The 21,234-nt window shown below is 45.7% G+C and overlaps 1 protein-coding gene across 2 annotated transcripts in view; it reads right to left on the minus strand.

Moving 5' to 3' along the window:
• Positions 1-9,362: 9,362 nt before the first annotated feature.
• The window catches only part of LOC115094358 (zinc finger protein 30 homolog), an 84,255-nt gene continuing 72,383 nt past the window's right edge, over positions 9,363-21,234 (minus strand). For both annotated transcript variants that reach the window (XM_029607332.1, XM_029607330.1), the window contains exon 4: positions 9,363-9,896. In XM_029607332.1, coding sequence (XP_029463192.1) covers positions 9,736-9,896 — 161 coding nt within the window. In that variant the 3' untranslated portion in view covers positions 9,363-9,735. The remainder of the gene's footprint in view (positions 9,897-21,234) is intronic.

Raw genomic sequence — 21,234 nt, forward strand, 5'->3', positions numbered from 1 at the left:
TTAAATTTGAATTTGAAGTAATTGTGGAGACCCATGCTAATATGATACCTAAACTCTGAATATGAACCTGATTAAATGTGATTTGTTTTAATCAATAAACTGTCATAGTTTTGCCTGCTCTGCAACTTCACCATAACTGATGCCTCCTTACCAGGAAGAATCCTCAATGAGCCTTTCCTATAGCCTTGCCAAGCATCTCCTCACTGGTTACACCATGCTCAAGCCTCAGCTCTGTTTTGATCAGCCTTACCATTACCTCAATGCCTCTTCATGGAATCACCCTGGGTTCTTTGACCTGACCACTGTTGTCTTGGCTTGTGGCCTCTGGGCCTATTCTTATCTTCCAACTTGCCTTGCAGCCTACTCAAGATTTTCCTGCCTGCCTAGCCAAGCCTCATCTTGCCTGTCCAGCCTTTGAGTCCTGTACTGCAGGGGTGTATTCTGATTCTAGCCCAGCACCCCATGATACAAACTTAATTTCACATTACAGAGTACCATTTTTACAGATCTATACTGTATTGCCAGGAACACAATTTAACATCAAGTATTACTTTCCACACTCATAGCCAAAGAAGCCATGAAGAAAAACCAAGAGCTATAACTCAGCTGCTAAATTGTGAACCCCATTAATAGAAGCAAACAACTACATTGACTCCAGACACCCAAAATATCAAACTGTTCAATTATTCCTGCAATGATACTATAACCCAGATCCTAGTATCCAACTGCACAGCCACAAAGATTTGACCATTGGATTCATGCTAAAGACATTTGCTCTACCTACTGCCATTACAGACAAGGCCTCTTATGACTATATTGTGAACTCTGTTTTGAACCTGCAAGACATGATGCATGCCTGACCCCATTAAATGATTCTTCAATTCTAATGGAAGGGGTCCATCGGGGCCCCAAAACATACATGTGCTTGCCTACTATGCCTGATAAAGACTGTTTCTTCATCCTGACTCACAGCAATTCCTGTTCCTGAGAGAAATGTTCACCTAATCTTATCAGCTGCTGAACTTAGCTGATTACTGAAGGCCTCTCACTCTTAATCCAGCTGAATGATATTTCCAGTAATCCAAGTGAAACATCAAGACTTCAGTACCTGCAATTGAAGTTTAATCTCACAAAAGCTTCATCCTTCTTCCGGATTGAAATAACTACAACTTATGCCAATTGCTTCTCCAGTCTACATGTGGCATTGTGAACTGCAATTTCCATTTGACAGCCACTGCCCATTACTGCAATTTGTATTTATACAGAAACATACACAGCAAGCCACACCTCAGCAATAGGTTGACTACCTACAGGTAGTGCTAGTTGCCTCTGTATGTTGCTGCGTCCCTGAACTTGTTCCATGTTCCTGTAGGGATGACACTGCTCAGAGTGGTTCCTTATACTCAGATCCTCCATGGCATCCTTAATGGCTGCAGGATTTCTATCAGCTGCCTCATCACTACTCCATCAAGATGCTGCAGGGGGTGATCCACATCTACCTCTTTTTCCAAAGACAAATCATGACGGGGTGTCTCCTGCTCTACTAACCTCTGCAGTTCCAGTGGGTGAAAACACCTTGAATCAGATGCTTAACAGACATCCTGAATTTTTTCTGTTTCTCACGGAGAAGCTTGCAACCCTTCAAGCTTTGAAGGAAATTCCCTATTTTCCTGTACCTATCAGGTCTGTCAGGAATAGATTCTTATGGTCAGCAAGTATAAAAAGCAAAGGATACCCCGAAAGCTCCCATTTTCTATTGTGCTTAGCATATTTTTCCCACTATTACAAATAAACCTACCTGCCTCTTTGGTCTAGATGCCAATATTCCAGCATCTTTCTTATGGTTGATAGAATATTGCAGGAGGTATGGGAGCTATCCGTTACCTGTGTTGTGTAGCACAGTCCACCTGCACCCTGATACTTGGTCCCCAGCAGAGCTATCTGCCCCAGCCTCATCCAGATCCCACCAGTGTGCCGTCAGGGAGAGTAAGCAAGCAAAATGTTTGCATTGGTCCAGATATCACTGGTGAAATGCACACTACTCCCCTCCATCTTAGTCAGTTGCACAGGCATGTGACTATGGCACTAGTTGTTCGCAGTGGGGATGCATGCCTACTAAATATAGTCCTGGAGGGGATTTTGTAATTGGAAGTTAACACATGCAGTACACTCTTAAAGACCATGTTCTCCACTACTTGACATAATGAAATTTAAAATGCCTACTGGGGATTTGGATATCGCAATGGAATTTATTGATACAATACCCCCTCTCACAGTAGCACTGTACTGTGTGAAGAACTATCTGTCACACACACACACAGACATATATATATAGTTGTGTGTTCGCTCAGTGCTGTGAATCCTTTTCCACACACAAAAAGACCAAGAAGATTGGCAGCCTGGTAAGACTTCTTTTCTTCATTCTGTCAATGTTCTAAGTTAATTTCACTGTAGCCCTATTTCAAATACTCAGAGACAAAAATCCCACTAGCACTGCTACAATATCCACACTCCTACCCTGACCCTCCTCCAGTGAAAAGAAAAATAAACAGCACTGTCACTCCCTTTTTTTTTCTGGCACAGTAAGACTACTGAAGCAGAGAAAATAAAAAATAGCCCTTTACCAGGGCCAAATCCAATTTCTTATAGCTTTATTTGTAACTCTAAGAGAGCTTCTTGAAACAGTTCCTTCATTAACAACTGCAAAAGAGGAAATACGGCGCTTCTTGCACATGCCTAGAGTTTACAGTGGGAGAACATCAGTGTCAATTGAATCAGATAGCACCTATAGGCTAGTTATAAAGATGCTACACCATGATTTGTCCGCTGGTCTCCTTGCCAACTTGTCCTGCCTCAGCTCCCAGGAAGCCATGATGTCACAAAGGAAAATTAGTTTCTTACCTGATAATTCTCGTTCCTGTAGTACCAAGGATCAGTCCAGGACACCTGGGTTGTGACTCCGCACCAGTAGATGGAGACAGACTAAAACTTGTGGGCGGAGCCATATATGCCCCTGTGCCAGTCACAGCCCCTCAGTCATACGTAATGTCAAAGTAGAACACAACCAGAGAAGTAAACAAAACTAGCTAGAAACCGCTAATAGAACGGAGAAAACACCCCTTCTGGAAACGGACTCTCCAACCGAGAGAGCTAACAAGCGGAACAGAGCAAATCAAAACACAGAGCGGACTCTCCATTACTTCAGCGCAGCACTGCGGGCGGGATCCTGGACTGATCCTTGGTACTACAGGAACGAAAATTATCAGGTAAGAAACTAATTTTCCTTTCCCTGTACGTACCAGGATCAGTCCAGGACACCTGGGATGTACCAGAGCTAAATTACCGAGGGTGGGAAGCAGAGAGTCCCGCTCGGAGTACCCTCTCCAAACCCCCCGGAATCGGCAGCCCAGACATCCAGCCGGTAATGCCTGATAAAGGTATGCAACGACTTCCAGGCAGCCGCCCTGCAAATCTCCGGAGGCGACACCTGCGAAGCCTCCGCCCAAGACGCCGCTTGCGCACGAGTCGAGTGAGCCCTCAGGCCCACGGGAAGCGGTTTTCCCCGCACCAAGGACGCCGAACCGATGGCCTCCTTGAGCCACCGGGCGATCGTTGTGCGAGACGCTGCGGCCCCTTTCTTAGGACCAGAGAACAGGACGAACAGAAGATCTGTGACCCGAAAAGGATTAGTGATCTCCAGATATCGGAGGAGGGACCTCCATACGTCAAGCGTCCGCAATTCCCTCGCTTCTGGAACAGAGGACTCCCCGCCCGCAAAAGCGGGCAGCTCCACCGATTGATTCACGTGAAAAGACGACACCACTTTCGGTAGAAAGGAAGGAACTGTGCGCAAAGAAACTCCGGAATCGGAAATGTGCAAAAAAAGGGTTCCCTACAGGACAGGGCCTGCAACTCGGAAACCCGCCGTGCCGAGGCGATCGCTACCAAGAACGCCATCTTTAGAGTGAGATCCTTAAGAGTCGCGCGTTTCAAGGGCTCAAAAAGGCGCCGCGCATAGGAAGGAGAGAACCCAGTTGAGGTTCCAAGCTGGACAAGGGAGACGCAAACGAGGGCGAAGGTGCTTGGCACCCCGGAGGAAGCGAGAAATGTCCGGGGGGGACCTTACCCCGCAAACAACCAAGCGCCGCCACTTGGACCCGAAGGGAACTGCATGCCAGACCTTTGGCCAGACCAGCCTGGAGGAACGCCAGAATGTCGGAGACGGAATCCGGAGTGGGGTCCACCCACGCTGCACGCACCATTCCTCAATGACCACCCAGACACGGACATACGCCAGAGACGTCGACTGCTTCCTGGAACGCAGCAGCGTGGCTACCACCACAGCTGAGTAACCTGTCCTCTTCAGCCGACTCCTCTCAAAGCCATGCCACGAGACAGAAATGATCCTCATCCTCTAAACAGACGAGGTCCTGATGGAGCAGGCCCGCCATTCCTTGGAGCCGAAGGGGCGCCGTTACCGCCAGCAGGGCGAGGTCTGTGAACCACGGCCGGCGCGGCCACTCCGGTGCCACCAAGATTACCGTGGCCGGGTGCAATTCTATGCGCCGTAGAATCTTGCCGATCATCGGCCACGGGGGAAACACGTAGAGCAGCACCTCCGTCGTCCAGGGAAGCACCAACGCATCGACGCCTTCCGCCCCCCGTTCGACGTCGACTGTAAAATCGTGGGGCCTTCGCGTTGCGCCACGTGGCCAACAGATCCATGTGGGGCACCCCCCACATTTTGCAAATGAGCAGAAATGCTTCGTCCCCCAACTCCCAAACTCCGGGATCCCAACGATGACGGCTGAGAAAATCCGCCTGCACGTTGTCAACTCCCGCAATGGGAGACGCTGCCATGCTGCGGAGATGTAGCTCCGACCAGGCCAACAAGCGCTGAGCGTCCTCCGCCACCTGGGGGCTCCTTGCCCCGCCCTGGCGGTCGATGTATGCCACGGTGGTCGCATTGTCCGACAACACTCGAACTGCCTTCCCCCGCAGCCACGGCAGGAAGGCTTGCAGGGCCAGACGGACCGCTCTGGTCTCTAGGCGATTGATAGACCACTGGGCTTGCGACACGGACCATAGGCCTTGGACCGAGCTCCCCAGGCCGACCGCTCCCCAACCGGAGAGGCTGGCATCCGTGGTCACCACTGTCCAGTTGGGCACCCGAAGAGAGACCCCAGACGACAGATGCTTGGGATCCAGCTACCAGAGCAGGCTGGACCTCGCGTGTCCCGTGAGCGGAAGCGGTAGATGGAATTCCTCCGAGACCAGCTTCCAGCGGGATAGTAAGGATGACTGTAATGGTCGCAGATGAGCCAATGCCCAGGGAACCAGCGCCAGCGTTGAAGCCATAGATCCTAGGACCCTAAGGTAGTCGCAGACCCGCGGTTGGCGGAGAGAAAATAAGCGTCGTACTTGAGCTTGCAGTGTGCACACCCGTTCGTGCGACAGGAACACCTTGCCCTGCTTCGTGTCGAAAAGAGCTCCCAGATATTCCAAGGTCTGCGTGGGTGTCAGATGACTCTTGGCTGTAGTTGACCACCCATCCTAGGGACTGCAGAAGGTGGCTGTAGTTGACCACCCATCCTAGGGACTGCAGAAGGTGGAGGACCCTGGCTACCGCCATCCGACACTGATTCTCGGACTTCGCCCGAATCACTTCGCCCGAATCAACCAATCGTCCAGGTAAGGATGGACCAGGAGACCTTCTCGGCGCAGCAGCGCCGCCACCACGACCCTCACCTTCGTGAATGTACGTGGGGCCGTCGCGAGCCCGAATGGGAGCGCTCGGAACTGGTAATGCCGCCCTAGGATGCAGAACCTGAGGAAGCGTTGGAACAACGGATGAATGCCTTTTGAAGTGAGGAATGCGAAGGCATCGGTTTACCCCTATGAGATCCAGAATCGGTCTGGACGTGCCGTCTTTCTTCGGGACGATGAAGTAGATGGAGTGACGGTCCTTGCCGTGTTGTCTGACCGGGACTGGGGAAATAGCTCCCAAGCCTTCTAAGCGTCGGATGGTGTCGAGCACCGCCGCCTTCTTCTCGGGAGCTTTGCCAAGCCTTCTAAGCGTCGGATGGTGTCGAGCACCGCCGCCTTCTTCTCGGGAGCTTTCCAAGGCGAGACCAGGAACTTGTCCGCTGGAGTGGGAGCAACATCTAACGCGTAGCCGAGTCTTATCACAGTGAGGACCCACTGGCCCAACGTTACACCGGCCCATCTCTTGTAAAATGACATCAACCGCGCCCCGACGTTGGGAACGGCGTGCTGAGGCTGCAGCGGGAGATGGGCCGACCCCCTTTCATCGCTAAGACTTGGGGCGCGGAAGAGACGAAGTACCCTCGGGTCATCGCTGTCTGACGTTTGGCCCTGTCGCGCCTTCTCCTGCGCGGACAGGTCGTCCCCCTCTGGCGGGGGCTCCTGATCTTCCGAGTCCTCCGAGGAGTCAGACGTCACCCTGTCCTCCCTGGGTGGAGCGGCACGCAGCGAGCGATTTGCCCTAGGGGGGGCTCGATAGGGCCTCCGCCCGCGGGGGTCCGAGGGTGTCTCCCCCGGTGGTCCTGTGGATGCGGGCGCTTCTGCAGAGTCTTGCGGGCCTTAAAAGCCCTGTGCATGGCCAAAATAAATTCTGATGAAAAGAAGTAGCTGATCCCGCCGAGTCCGAAGCAGTATCATGCTCCCTCACCTGCCCCGCAAGTATCATGCCCCCTCACCTGCCCCGCGGGAGGGACTGGGCTGGTGACAGGCCGTTGTGGTGAGAGGGAGGGGGGAATCTCTAGATCCCTCCCCATCGGGACCGGACACCGCGGGAGCCGGGGACAAATGGCGGCGGCGCCCGCACTAGACACCGCGGGAGCCGGGGACAAAATGGCGGCGGCGCCCGCACTACCCTCAGCCCCGGCAGAGACCCCCACGGAGCGAGCTCCCACCGCGATCGCGATTGAGGTCTGCCGAAGCACGAGCTCCCGGAGAGTTCACGACGATCCCTCCCCCCCCCGGGATGCAGGCCGAGCACAGCCCATCCCGGGAGAGGTGCGTGCAGACGGAGCCGCAGGCTGTGCAGGCCGCGCCACGTGGCATGCCTGCCTTGCCTAACTAAGAAACGAAGAAAAAAACCGCGCGAACCGCGCGACGCGACAGGAGAGCGGCGAAAAAACAAACAAACAATGAGGTCGGGGAGCCGCGGCCGAGAGAAAAAGTTCCGTTTGCGAATTTAAACTTTTTTTTTTTTTTTTACACGGAAACGCTCACCGGCGCTGTCCCCCGCTGGGTCCTGAAAGGCGGGCCGTCTGGGGTGAGAGATCCAGGCTCCCCGGTATCACCCCGGCTGGGCTATGTCAGGTGGGATCCTCGACCCCGAGCTCCAGCAGTGAGCTCAACGAGGAGGGATGGCCCTCTCGGGGCCTGGCAACCTCCTGGGAGCTCCAACCGGCAGCAGCAAAGATGAAGAGCAAAGATGAAGAAAAAACCAAAACCTTTGTTTTTTTTTTTTTTTTTGAAAACTTAATTAACAACCTGTCTGCCTCCTAAGAGCTTTAAACCTACAACATCCTTAACCAGGCGGTGAGCTATGCACCCGAACCAGCTGCGAAAAGTCTTGGGGCCGCTATGCCGAGCCCCCCCCGCACGGCGGCGATCATGCGCTGCGGGGATCGAGCCCCCCGAGGCGCCCCGGACGACCCCTCTCCGCCCGGGATGCATGTCGCACACCGGCCGGCGCGGGAAAACCGCACGCGCCGAGACGCAGGCCCTACAGGCCGAGCCACGAGGCATGCCGGCGAACCGCGGCGAAGAGCGCAACGGGAGAAAAATAAATTTAATCTAAACCGGCCCCCCCGGCCTCCCCCCTGCCAGCGGCACCCCCCCCCCGGAGCCACACGGAGCGGTGACGCAAAGCAGCAGAGAGCCGAAGCAAGAGAGCCGAAAACAAAAGTAAAACCCCTTTTTTTTTTTTTTTTTTTTTACAAACAACGCTTGTCACTGTCCACGGCCTTGGAGCCCTAGTCCAGCAGGGATGAGTGAACCGGGCTCCCCGGTGTCACCCCTGCCGCTGCTACTGGAAAAGCCGGGTCCTCGACCCTAGCAGCGGCCTCAACCAGGGGGGGTAGTCCCCTCAGGACCTCACAACCCCCCTGGGAGGCAGGGCGGGCGGGACCTCAGTGACAATCTAGCAAAATCAAAAATCCCAATTAAAACCACTAACTGGCCTAAAATCCAGAAAAGAAATGAACCGACCCTGACGGAAAACCAGAACCAGGGCAGGAAGGAGCTGTGACCGCACCTGCACCATCTACTGGAGACAGAGTAAGACTGAGGGGCTGTGACTGGCACAGGGGCATATATGGCTCCGCCCACAAGTTTTAGTCTGTCTCCATCTACTGGTGCGGAGTCACAACCCAGGTGTCCTGGACTGATCCTGGTACGTACAGGGAAAAGCTAATATTGGTTGTTATATTTACCTGTTGGACCCTTCCTTCTTCTATTTGCTCAGCACAAAAATAGACTTGAATGTGCCAGAGACTTGAATGGAAAACAAATTAGACAAAAAGTTTCATTCAAATTTGTGGGACCCCCTCCATTTGTTTCAGAGGTCCATAAATGAAATAAAGATATACTCATGCCTTGCATTTTACCCATTTGTTTCAAACTAATGCACATCCGTTTCTGTCAAAGCAATATTTTGACAGCTGGATAACTTTGCTCTGTTTAGGAATGCTGCCAAACTCATCTATTTTATTTGGATAAGTTCTAGTGGGGTGATAGCTTATCTGTCTAATATTTATCCAAATGCTTTACATATTCAAAAGTTAGCATTTAACCAGATAACTCAAAAATATATGTCAGCATTTATCTTTAATTGTATACTAAAAATCAAAAAAGAAAAAGTCTAGGAAATTTGGGGGCCAATCAATACATCATAGATGTATTCAGGCAAATAGCCTCAGTATATGAAGGTCTCTCTCTTTAACACTATATTACTTTTTACAAGTGCAAATGAACATTGGCAGGGGGTTAGGGTCTATGAAATAATTCAAGAAGTTATTTGTTCAAAATTGTAATTTATTGTTTTTCTTACTTGTGATGGATTGTACTTTTGTACTGGAACAAATACTCAAGACAGAGGAACATGCAGACAGATCCTTGCACAGATTGGCCCCCTTTCTCAGGCAGGTGTTTTTCCTATTCCTTACCTGGGTAGGTGAAGGACATTAGCTTGTTCTTGTGATTGATAAAACTATGATTAAAGTTTGAACTGTGTCATGGCAAATACAAGGTAATATCCTGGAATCAGTTTTGGTAAAACTGTCTCCAGACCAGAAAAGTAAGATAGAGATCCACAAAGTCAATCATATACATTTTGTTTCAGACATCGCTTTTATTTTGCAATATTTACATTTAAGGTACCACTAAAGGTCATACAATGAAGAAGCATATCAAAGAATAGTATCTTTAAAAAATAACTGGCATTTATATGCCATTTAAACAGCTGAAATGCTAAAACTCAACAGTAATAAAACCCAGACACCACCAATTAAAAAAAAAAAGGCATTAGACGAAAAAAACCCAGTGATAAAATCAAAGCCAGGAAAAAATCATGGAAAGCTTTCAGAAAATACTTATGGATCGTAGGGAGTAAGACTTCATTGGCAACTCCGCAGCTTAGTCTGTTTACAACTGAAATGTCCCTGTGAGTCATTCAGTGGACAGATGGACCACTTTACTCAAGTACTATATGATCCAGTGTTCGATGCATCTTATGTACATCACTAGCTGTAGATCTTCAATATTGAATAAAACATTATATTGGAGCCAAAACAGTGTGTCTCCTGCTTCCCAGCATCCTGCACTTGATGAGCTCCCAACAAGTTCATGTGGTGTCTTTCTTCCAGCTGCAATCAATACAAATACAAGCCAGTTCAACTAGATGATTAGTGACAGAGTTACCTGTTTTAATAATAATGTAATGAATTCTCATATCATGAGCTCACCCAGTAAATACTAACTTGTATTCTGAATACATTTTATGCCAGCTTTGTTGCAGGAAGTAGTCTCAAGAAAATGCACCATTCAGTCATATGGTTATACAGGCCAATATCATGTTAAAAAAGTACATTATCAAAAAAAAGGGCCTCAATTCTAAAAATTGTGAAAAACAATCAAAAGCATTTGGTATGAAACCTCTAAAGGCAAGAAAAAATACAAAACCATATACAGAAAAGTCCAAAAAAAGATTCTCATGTTCTACCTTATGCCACAATGAAGCAAAGGGACACACATTATATTAGGGGTGGCAAAATATTTTTAAAAACTTGTATACCAGTCAAATTCTTTTAAGTGCCAGGGGAAAGTTTATAAATATAATTTTATTTTTTTCTTCTTTTATTTTCTATTTTTGTTTGATCTATTTTTCAGTATTCATTTTGCAACTTTCAATTCTTTTTAGCTCAATTTTTAGTGAGTTGCGGGGAGAGGGTCATTTGCTTTTTTGGTCACTGAGGACTCCAGACATTCATAATTTTTCTACCCTTGCTAATCATAAATTCTGTATCCTGCTGTCAACAACTATGTTATTGTGTATATGCCAAGTGCCTCTCTTTTGCATACAGACATCAGCAAGATTCTGCGACAGTAAGACTTTGAGCTGGCAAGCATTCAGATCCCTGCAGCAGCCCCGTCCCTTCACAGTTTGAAAAGGAAACGCATGGGAGAAGGCTGTGGGATTAACATAGTAGATGACAGCAGATAAAAACATTCCAGTCTGTTCAGTTATCCTTGTACATAATATTAACAATCTGCTCCAGTTGCCAGTCATAGAAGCTTCACTGTTTGTAAGATATCTCTCTTTATCCAAATTAATGTTTGTCTTCCTCTTTGGTTCTTTACCATCCTGGGTAGGTAATATGCAAGTTAAGAACATAAGAACATACCATACTGGGTCAGACCAAGGTTCCATCAAGCCCAGCATCCTGTTTCCAACAGTGGCCAATCCAGGCCATAAGAACCTGGCAAGGTCCCAAAAACTAAGTCTATTCCATGCTACCATTACTAATGGCAGTGGCTATTCTCTAAGTGAACTTAATAGCAGGTAATGGACTTCTCCTCCAAGAACTTATCCAATCTTTTTTTAAACACAGCTACACTAACTGCACTAACCACATCCTCTGGCAACAAATTCCAGAGTTTAATTGTGCGTTGAGTGAAAAAGAACTTTCTCCAATTAGTTTTAAATGTGCCGCATGCTAACTTCATGGAGTGCCCCCTAGTCTTTCTATTATCTGAAAGACTAAATAACCGATTCACATCTACCCGTTCTAGACCTCTCATGATTTTAAACACCTCTATCATATCCCCCCTCAGATGTCTCTTCTCCAAGCTGAAAAGTCCTAACCTCTTTAGTCTTTCCTCATAGGGGAGCTGTTCCATTCCCCTTATCATTTTGGTCGCCCTTCTCTGTCCCTTCTCAATCGCAATTATATCTTTTTTGAGATGCGGCGACCAGAATTGTGCACAGTATTCAAGGTGCGGTCTCACCATGGAGCGATACAGAGGCATTATGACATTTTCCGTTTTATTCACCATTCCCTTTCTAATAATTCCCAAAATTCTGTTTGCTTTTTTGACTGCCGCAGCACACAGTACCAACAATTTCAATGTGTTATCCACTATGACACCTAGATCTCTTTCTTGTGTGATAGCACCTAATATGGAACCTAACATTGTGTAACTATAGCATGGGTTATTTTTCCCTATATGCATCACCTTGCACTTATCCACATTAAATGTCATCTGTCATTTGGATGCCCAATTTTCCAGTCTCACAAGGTCTTCCTGCATTTTATCACAATCTGCTTGTGATTTAACTACTCTGAACAATTTTGTGTCATCTGCAAATTTGATTACCTCACTCGTTATATTTCTTTCCAGATCATTTATAAATATATTGAAAAGTAAGGGTCCCAATACAGATCCCTGAGGCACTCCACTGTCCACTCCCTTCCACTAAGAAAATTGTCCATTTAATCTTACTCTCTGTTTCCTGTCTTGTAGCCAGTTTGTAATCCATGAAAGCACATACCACATATCCCATGACTTTTTACTTTTCCTAGAAGCCTCTCATGAGGAACTTTGTCAAACGCCTTCTGAAAATCCAAGTACATTACATCTACCGGTTCACCTTTATCCACATGTTTATTAACTCCTTCAAAAAGGTGAAGCAGATTTGTGAGGCAAGACTTGCCTTGGGTAAAGCCATGCTGACTTTGTTCCATTAAACCATGTCTTTCTATATGTTCTGTGATTTTGATATTTAGAACACTTTCCACTATTTTTCCTGGCACTGAAGTCAGGCTAACTGGTCTGTAATTTCCCGATCGCCCCTGGAGCCCTTTATAAATATTGGGGTTACATTAGCTATCCTCCAGTCTTCAGATACAATGGATGATTTTAATGATAGGTTCCAAATTTTACTAATAGGTCTGAAATTTCATTTTTTAGTTCCTTCAGAACTCTGGGGTGTATACCATCCGGTCCAGGTGATTTACTACTCTTCAGTTTGTCAATCAGGTCTACCACATCTTCTAGTTCACCATGATTTGGTTCAGTCCATCTGAATCATTACCCATGAAAACCTTCTCCAGTACAGGTACCTCCCCAACATCCTCTTCAGTAAACACTGAAGCAAAGAAATCATTTAATCTTTCCGCAATGACCTTATCTTTTATAAGTGCCCCTTTAACCCCTCGATCATCTAACGGTCCAACTGACTCCCTCATAGGCTTTCTGCTTCGGATATATTTTAAAAAGTTTTTACTGTGAGTTTTTGCCTCTACGGCCAACTTCTTTTCAAATTCTCTCTTGGCCTGTCTAATCAATGTCTTACATTTAACTTGCCAAAGCTTTTGCATTATCCTATTTTCTTCTGTTGGATCCTTCTTCCAGTTTTTGAATGAAGATCTTTTGGCTAAAATAGCTTCTTTCACCTCCCCTTTTAACCATGCTGTTAATCGTTTTACTTTCTTTCCACCTTTCTTAATGTGTGCAATACATCTGGACTGTGCTTCTAGGATGGTATTTTTTAACAATGACCACGCCTCTTGCACACTTTTTACCTTTGTAGCTACTCTTTTCAGTTTTTTTCTAACAATTTTTCTCATTTTATCAAAATTTCCCTTTTGAAAGTTTGGCACGAGAGCCATGGATTTGCTTACTGTCCCCCTTCCAGTCATTAATTGAAATTTGATCATAGTATGATCACTATTGCCAAGCGGCCCCACCACCGTTACCTTTCTCACCAAATGCTGTGCCCCACTGAGAATTAGATCTACAATTGCTCCCTCTCTTGTCAGTTCCTGAACCAGTTGCTCCATACGTTCCCATACTTAATCCAACACTCTATCCTTCCACCATGTCCACCAAATTTTGCAATAATCTAAAACAGCACCACAACTAGTTAGACTTCAGTCACCACCCATCTACTTGCCTCATCCGGTTGGTTTCTGGACAGTTACAACCTGCTGGTTTCAAGCTGACTACCCCATGATTTCCCTTGTTTTCTTCTTATCACCTCTCCCCTTTCCTCTGCTCTCAAGGGAGTGAAGGATGGGTTGCTTGTAACACTATAACTTCTCAATCCTGTCCATACCACTGTCCTATATATTTATACCAAGCATGTTGAATTTTGTCACTGTACTTTTTTCTAGCAGCTTTGCTGGTAGGTCATTCTAGGCATTTACCATCCTCTCAGTAAAGAAGTATTTTTCATGTTTCCTTCGAACCTTCCTCCCTTCAACTTCATAGCATGATCCCATGTCCTTAAATTTCCTGTCCTATAGGAAATTTCACTCAGCTTTGAATGTATTCTCCATGATGATTTCGTTCCTGAGTGGTAACTACTAACGTGGAACCTAGAATTCTGGGTTCCATGGTTTTTCCTGTGTGTATCAATTTGCTCTTGTCCACATTAAATTTCATCTGCCATTTAGATGCCCAGTTCTCCATTCTCCCAAGGTCCTCCTGCAAATTTTTACAATCTGTTCACATTTTAACTACTTTGAAATGAATAAATGTGTCTCATCTGCATCTGAAGATCTCACTTACTGCTCTCTTTTTCAGATTATTAATGAATATGTTAAACTGTAGTCCCATATCCCTGTGGCAGTTTATTCACCTCTCTCCATTGGATGAAACTTAACTATTTATTCTACTTTGTTTCTTATCCTTTAACCAGTTACCAGCCCATAAAAGAATATTGCCTCTTATCCTATGATATTTTAATTTCCTTAGTCTCATGAGAGGCACTATCAAATGCCTTCTGAAGGTCCAGATAAACTGTATTGACTTACTCAGTTTCATTTATATGTTCAAATTAGTAAGATATGACTTCCCACTGCTAAATATTTAAGTTTATTTAAACATTTCTATTCTACTCATCTGAATAGCTTTTTCTGGATGGATTACAATTATGAAACATAAAATACAACCTTACAAATGAACTAAATAGTTAAACAAAATATAATAGAATTATATATACAGAAACAATAACATCAACTGTCAGGCCCAAAGGCCCAAATAAAAAACAAAGCCTTAACCTTTTTCCTGAATGACAATAGCCTAGTAAATTTTTTTTTTTTTTTTTTTAAACTATAGCTGTCAGGTTCACTGGTCTGTAGTTTCCTGGACCATTCCTGTCTTTTTTTTTTTAAATTAGCTAACCTCCAGAGGTAAAGTGCAGATTTTAATGATAGGTTACAAATTATCAGCAGCAGGCCTGCAATTTTAGTTCATATAGAATTTTGGAATGGATACCATCAGTTTCCCGTCGATAGCAGGGCTGAATTAGCCATGCTGTCATGGGATCTGTCAATCAGGCCCGGGAGGCGGAGCTTGTCAAAGCAGAGTACAGAGCTTTGCTCTCTGCGGCTGCGCGTATGTTCCCGCGCAGGAAAGTAACGGAATCTCCGCGAGCGGGAACGCATGCGGAGCTGTCCTCTCCTCAGTGCTGAAATTTTAAAATTTCAAAATCGGGGTTCAAACCCTGTCGTTGTCGGACACGACCGATGCTTCAGATGTCTAGGACCAGATCACAGTAAGGAAGATTGTAATTTTTTGCTCTAAGATGTCATCTAGAGCACTGAAACAAAGGGCCTATAGGCTTCAGGAATCGCCTGCCCGTTAACTTCATCGGCTCTACTAAAAAGAGAAATTTGTCGCCAGATCCTCAATCCTCCATGAGAGGTATAGGGAGTGCGAAATGACGAGGGCCAATGGATTCTAAAAAATCCGAAGTGCCTGTAGAGCTGCAACTTACCAGATCGGCGCCAGGGATCTCGGCGCCGACACCTCCTGCGCATACGGCGCTGTCTGCGCTTAAAAAAGTATCGGCGCAGGAGCAGTGGTCGGCGCAGAAGAAGCCACCGCGCAGATCACACATGCGCACGGCGCCGTTAAATTCTGTGCGTACGGCGCCGACTTCGCTAGCATCTATGCACACGGCGCCGATAACCCTTGCGCGCACAGAATCCGAAAGATATGCGCATAAGCCTACATCCACGCATAAGCCTACATCCGCGCATAAATCTTCAGCCGCGCACAAACATATAATCGCGCATAAACATACAGCCGCGCACTAATCAACATCAGCGCATAAATCTACATCTGCGCATAAAACGAATCTGTGCATAAAGCTAAATCTGCGCATAGATCTAAATCTGCGCATAAAAGGCATATCTACTCAATTCAAGTACTAAGGTACGAATTGAAAAGATGACGTCCTCTTTCACAAAGTTCTTCTTCTGGAGCTGAGACCACAGAACTGTCATTAAGCAAAGTCATACAAACTTGTCATCTAATGAATACCATAAGCACGCACGCCGTTCTTACCATAAAAATTGGCAAAGAGAAGTGCTGCATGGGAAACAAGTCCTTCGACTTCTACATCATCTCATAGACTACCTTCCAATACCTTCTCAAAAAGAGAGGTTATACAGGTTGTTTCCTCTTCCACTTCTACAGATTCAGAAGATTTGAGGAACATATCATTTAACAAAATACAAGATGACAGACAGGTACCTAATACTTCACCTCAAAATAACTCAAAGCACCCTAAAACAGGTGTCTCAGGAGAACAAGATGATCGTATGACAATGCCCCCTCATACAAGAGAGGCATTTTTCAATTGTCTCAGTCTTTAGCAGGGGTATATAAAACACTTCAGTCATCATTCAAAATGATGAACATTGCTAAGGACAGTTCACGGGAACACAAACACACCCTAACAGAGAACCGTCGGTTCAACCAACTTCGCCAACTCATACACAGGAAACATCTTTGATTCTCCTTCAATACAAACATTCCCATCATCATCTATGGGATTTATGTCTGATCCGCAGGAACAACCGCAGGAACCAGACTCCCCTCTGGAAGACCTTACATACCCAAAATTCCTAGGAAAGTTGGGTACAATATTGCATCTAGAGGTACAAAAAGAAGCAGACCCTAGAGCAGAAACCCTAGGGCTTCAAAAATTTTTTGATACTCCGGGGGAACCAACATCTCTTCTGTCACAAGAGATCCTGCATTCACAAAAGTCCTGGGATATGCCTTATGCAATTCCAGCCGTTTCCAGGAAAACAGACACAAAATTTCTTATGAGAAAAGCATCTCTATACACTCTACCACAGTTACCTCACGCTTCAATTGTGGTAGAGTCTGCGATGCAAAGATTCAAGAAAACAAAGTCGCATTCCTCTTACCCACCAGGGAAAGACAATAAATATTTAGATGAGTTTGGCAGAAAAATATACCATAACTCGATGTTGACTGCACGAATTATGCAACATCAATTCTACATGGTATAATACCTCTATGAGTGCATGCAAGCTATGAAGGGTATACATTCCACAATGGCGGATCAAATACCTCAGCCTCTTCATGACATGGAAGAGTGTTCTCGACACCTTTTGAGGTCAATCTATGAAGCACATGAAACATCATCTAGGGCATCGGCAACAGCCATTGCAGCCCGCAGACTGGCATGGTTACGTTCAAGTTCGATACGTGAAGACTTGCACGAGAAACTAACAAATCTCCCATGTACAGGAGATAACCTGTTCGGAGACAAATTCCAGGATGCAGTAAGTAAATTGAAAGAAGAAGCTCTAGCAGTACAGTCATTAATCTCACACCCTATTTATTCGACTGCACGTCGTTATATGGGATCTACTCGTAGGCAATCATATGCCAGAAGACCCTATAGATCTTTTCAATCTTTTCGAACTCAACCATACCCTTCTTACCAGCGTCCTGCTCCACAACAAAATACATCAAATCAACGTAGAGGTAAACCACGCAATCAGAGACAGCAGGCACAACAGCCAGCTACTACAGCGAAAGCGACTTCGTCTTTTTAGTTACTCAGCCTCCACCACAATATCAAGCTCCTCCAGACAGAATTCATTCTTGCCTGGAAGCCTGGGAAAGAATAACATCAGATCAATGGGTTTTGGAGATAGTACGTCATGGTTACCAACTCCAAATTGTCATAAACCCATATTGCCTCATCTTTCCACACTCAAGATTCACAATTCCCATCCACAACTGGGGGAAGAAATTGCTTTGCTTCTCAAACAACAAGCAATTCGACAAATTTACCCATACTCCAAATCAGCAGCATTTTATTCCCCATACTTCCTCATACCCAAGAAGTCCGGGGGCCTTCGCCCCATACTAGACCTAAGGGAATTGAACAAATTTCTCACCAAGGAGAAATTCAAAATGGTGTCGTTGAAGTCAATTTTTCCTCTCATTCAAACCAACGATTGGATGTGCTCCATCGACCTGAAGGATGCTTACACACACATTCCAATCCATCCATCCTCGTGGCGTTACCTATGTTTTCGCTACCGACATCAACACTACCAGTACAAAGTTCTCCCCTTTGGACTTTCGGCTGCACCCAGAGTATTCACCAAATGCATGATAGTGGTGGTGGCTCATCTCAGGAAACAAGGTATAACCATCTTTCCATATCTGGACGATTGGCTCATACTTGGACCAACTCCAAACATCTTACTGGATCACCTCCATCAGGTGATACACTGTGTACAGGAACTAGGGTTGGTGATCAATTTTCAGAAATCACACCTACAACCGATACAAGTCACAGTTCATAGGCACACGCCTGGATACTACGTGCAACAGAGCATACCTCCCAGATGACAGAATATCACACTTCCGTCATCTTCTACATACATTGAACCTTACCCAGAGACCGTCAGCGAGACAAGTTTTGGTAGTCCTGGGTCACATGGCGGCGGCGATTTTCACGGTTCCCAACACCAGGCTACACATGAGACGCCTGCAATGGGGACTAAAACGCCAATGGAAACAGCATTCACAACCATTGACGCAGAAGGTATCGCTAACCGCCGAAATGAAAAAAGATATAACATGGTGGCTCCTACACTCCACCCTGTCCAAAGGAGCATTGTTCATCCCTCCTCCTCACAACGCAGACCTAACCACAGATGCGTCTCACAAGGGTTGGGGGGCACACCTCGAGATTTACGAAACACAAGGGTTATGGACAATCTCGGAACAAAATCTGCAAATAAATTTATTGGAACTCAGAGCGATTCGCAATGCATTACGAGTATTCCAAGATCACCTAAAAAGATGAGGGGTCATGATCTACACTACAACCAAGTAGCGATGTTTTACATCAACAAACAAGGAGGGTCCGGTTCATGGTCCCTTTGCAAGGAGACCCTGATAATCTTCGAACACGCTCAGCAGAATTCCATACATCTCCAAGCAACTTACCTACCGGGAGTTGCAAACACAAGAGCGGACAGACTAAGCCGCATCTTTCATCCCCACGAATGCACACTCAACACAAAAATAGTCCAGGAAATATTTCTGCAGTGGGGGACACCTTCCATAGATCTCTTTGCAACAGAGATCAATGCTCAGGTTCCCAAATTCTGCTCCATAAGACTAAGCAAACTCAGGATCGCTCAAGATGCCTTCCTCATTCCGTGGACAACAGGCCTTCTGTATGCCTTTCCGCCCATACCTCTCATAACAAGAACAATTCAGAAGTGTATAGCGGACAAAGCTCAACTGATACTCATAGCCCCGGCCTGGCCGAGGCAGCCATGGTACAGTTTCCTGCTTCGACTATCCATCAAGGATCCAATTCTATTACCGAATCGTCAAGATCTTCTCAGCCAAGATCAAGGAATACTCCTACACCCGCTACATTCATCTCTACACTTGACAGATTGGAGATTGAAGGCTCCTTCTGAAAGAACAAGGAGTTTCCACTTCTACATAATTCATTTTGTTACAATCAAGGAAACTCTCAACCAAAAAAAAAATAAAAAAAATTATAGCTATAAATAGAAACGCTACTATGCTTGGTGCACTTCCAAAGGTGTACCACCATTGGACTGTTCACCGGAGTTGCTTATCGATTATCTTTATACACTATACGTGGCTGGACTAGCAACATCATCCATCAAAGTTCACCTCAGCGCCATAGGCGCCTACCATAGACCAAGCAATGAGATGCCTCTATCCAATCACCCATTTCTGACTCATTTCATGAAGGCGTTAACGCACATTCGTCCTCCAGTATCCAAACCTCCAGTTCCATGGAACCTCAACATAATCTTGGAACAGCTCATGCTCTTCCCATTTGAACCCATGGACTCAGCACACATTAAATACCTAACATGGAAAGTGGTATTCCTGGTTGCAGTAACTTCAGCAAGAAGAATTAGTGAGTTACAAGCTTTGGTCCATTATCCTCCATACTTGCAATTTCATCAACAGAAGGTAGTTCTCCGAGCTCACCCATCCTTCCTACCGAAAGTAGTTACTCCATTTCCATCTCAATCAGACAATGGAATTACCAACTTTTTTCCCTAAACCTCATGCAAACGATAGGGAAAAACTACTGCACACACTGGATTGTAAAAGAGCTTTAACAAACTACAAACAAAGGACAAACTCGGACTCCCGTGTTTCTCAACTCTTTGTTTCCTTTGACCCGAAGGCACCTGGATTACCAGTGGCTACATGCACCATCTCTAGCTGGATAGCGCAATGCATCAAATTCTGCTATGACAAACAGAATTTACAATTAAATTCTACTCCTAAAGCTCACCAAGTTAGAGCAGTAGCAGCCTCCTTGGCACACCTGAAGAATGTGCAACCCATAGACATTTGCAAGGCAGCTACATGGTAATCACTGCATACCTTCACATCTCACTACTGCCTTGACCAACAAGCAGCCACTGATGCGAAGATAGGGCAAGCAATACTGCAATCTCTATCCTCCTGTCCATGGTGACTGCCACACTGTCAAAGATCACGTGCAAACACACATATCATAAATCACGTGATCAGGAGCTTGGGACTCCCATGACAGCATGGCTAATTCAGCCTTGCTATCGACGGGAAAAAGCAAGTTTGCTTACCGTAAACGATGTTTCCATAGATAGCAGGATGAATTAGCCATGCTGACCCACCCTCCTCCCTGGCAGTCACCGTCTTCGACTACACTACAGCTTAATCACAGACTGAGGAGATTCCGTTACTTTCCTGCGCGGGAACATACGCGCAGCCGCAGAGAGCAAAGCTCTGTACTCGCTTTGACAAGCTCCGCCTCCCGGGCCTGATTGACAGATCCCATGACAGCATGGCTAATTCATCCTGCTATCTACGGAAACATCGTTTACGGTAAGCAAACTTGCTTATTCTGCTGATTTGGTAGCATATGTTTTGTCAATTTGCTTTAGCATCTCTTCCAGATATGCAATTTGCCTCAGTTCTTCTAATCTTCACCTACAAAGAATGGCTCTGGTTTGAGTATCTTCCCAACATCCTCTCCGGTGAAGACCAAAGCAAAGAATGTAGTTTTTCTGCTATCCTCCTTGAATGCCGTTTTTACCGTTTGGGTTATTTAATGGTCCACTTGATTTCCTCACAGGCTTCTTGTTTTTGATGTATTTGAAAAAGGTTTCATTATCAGTTTTTGCTTCTATGGCAAGTTTTTCCTCAAATTCTTTCTTGGTGTGTCTTATTAATGTTTTACATCTAATTTTACTTTCTGGCTTTAAACGTGATATTTGGACTTGCTTGGTCTTCCATCTTTTTTAACATGTGGAATACATTTTATCTGGGCTTTCAAGTTGGTGTGTTTAAAACAATTCCCAAGTCTCAGAA

Source organism: Rhinatrema bivittatum, chromosome 6, assembly GCF_901001135.1.
Source record: "Rhinatrema bivittatum chromosome 6, aRhiBiv1.1, whole genome shotgun sequence".
Classification (NCBI taxonomy): domain Eukaryota; kingdom Metazoa; phylum Chordata; class Amphibia; order Gymnophiona; family Rhinatrematidae; genus Rhinatrema; species Rhinatrema bivittatum.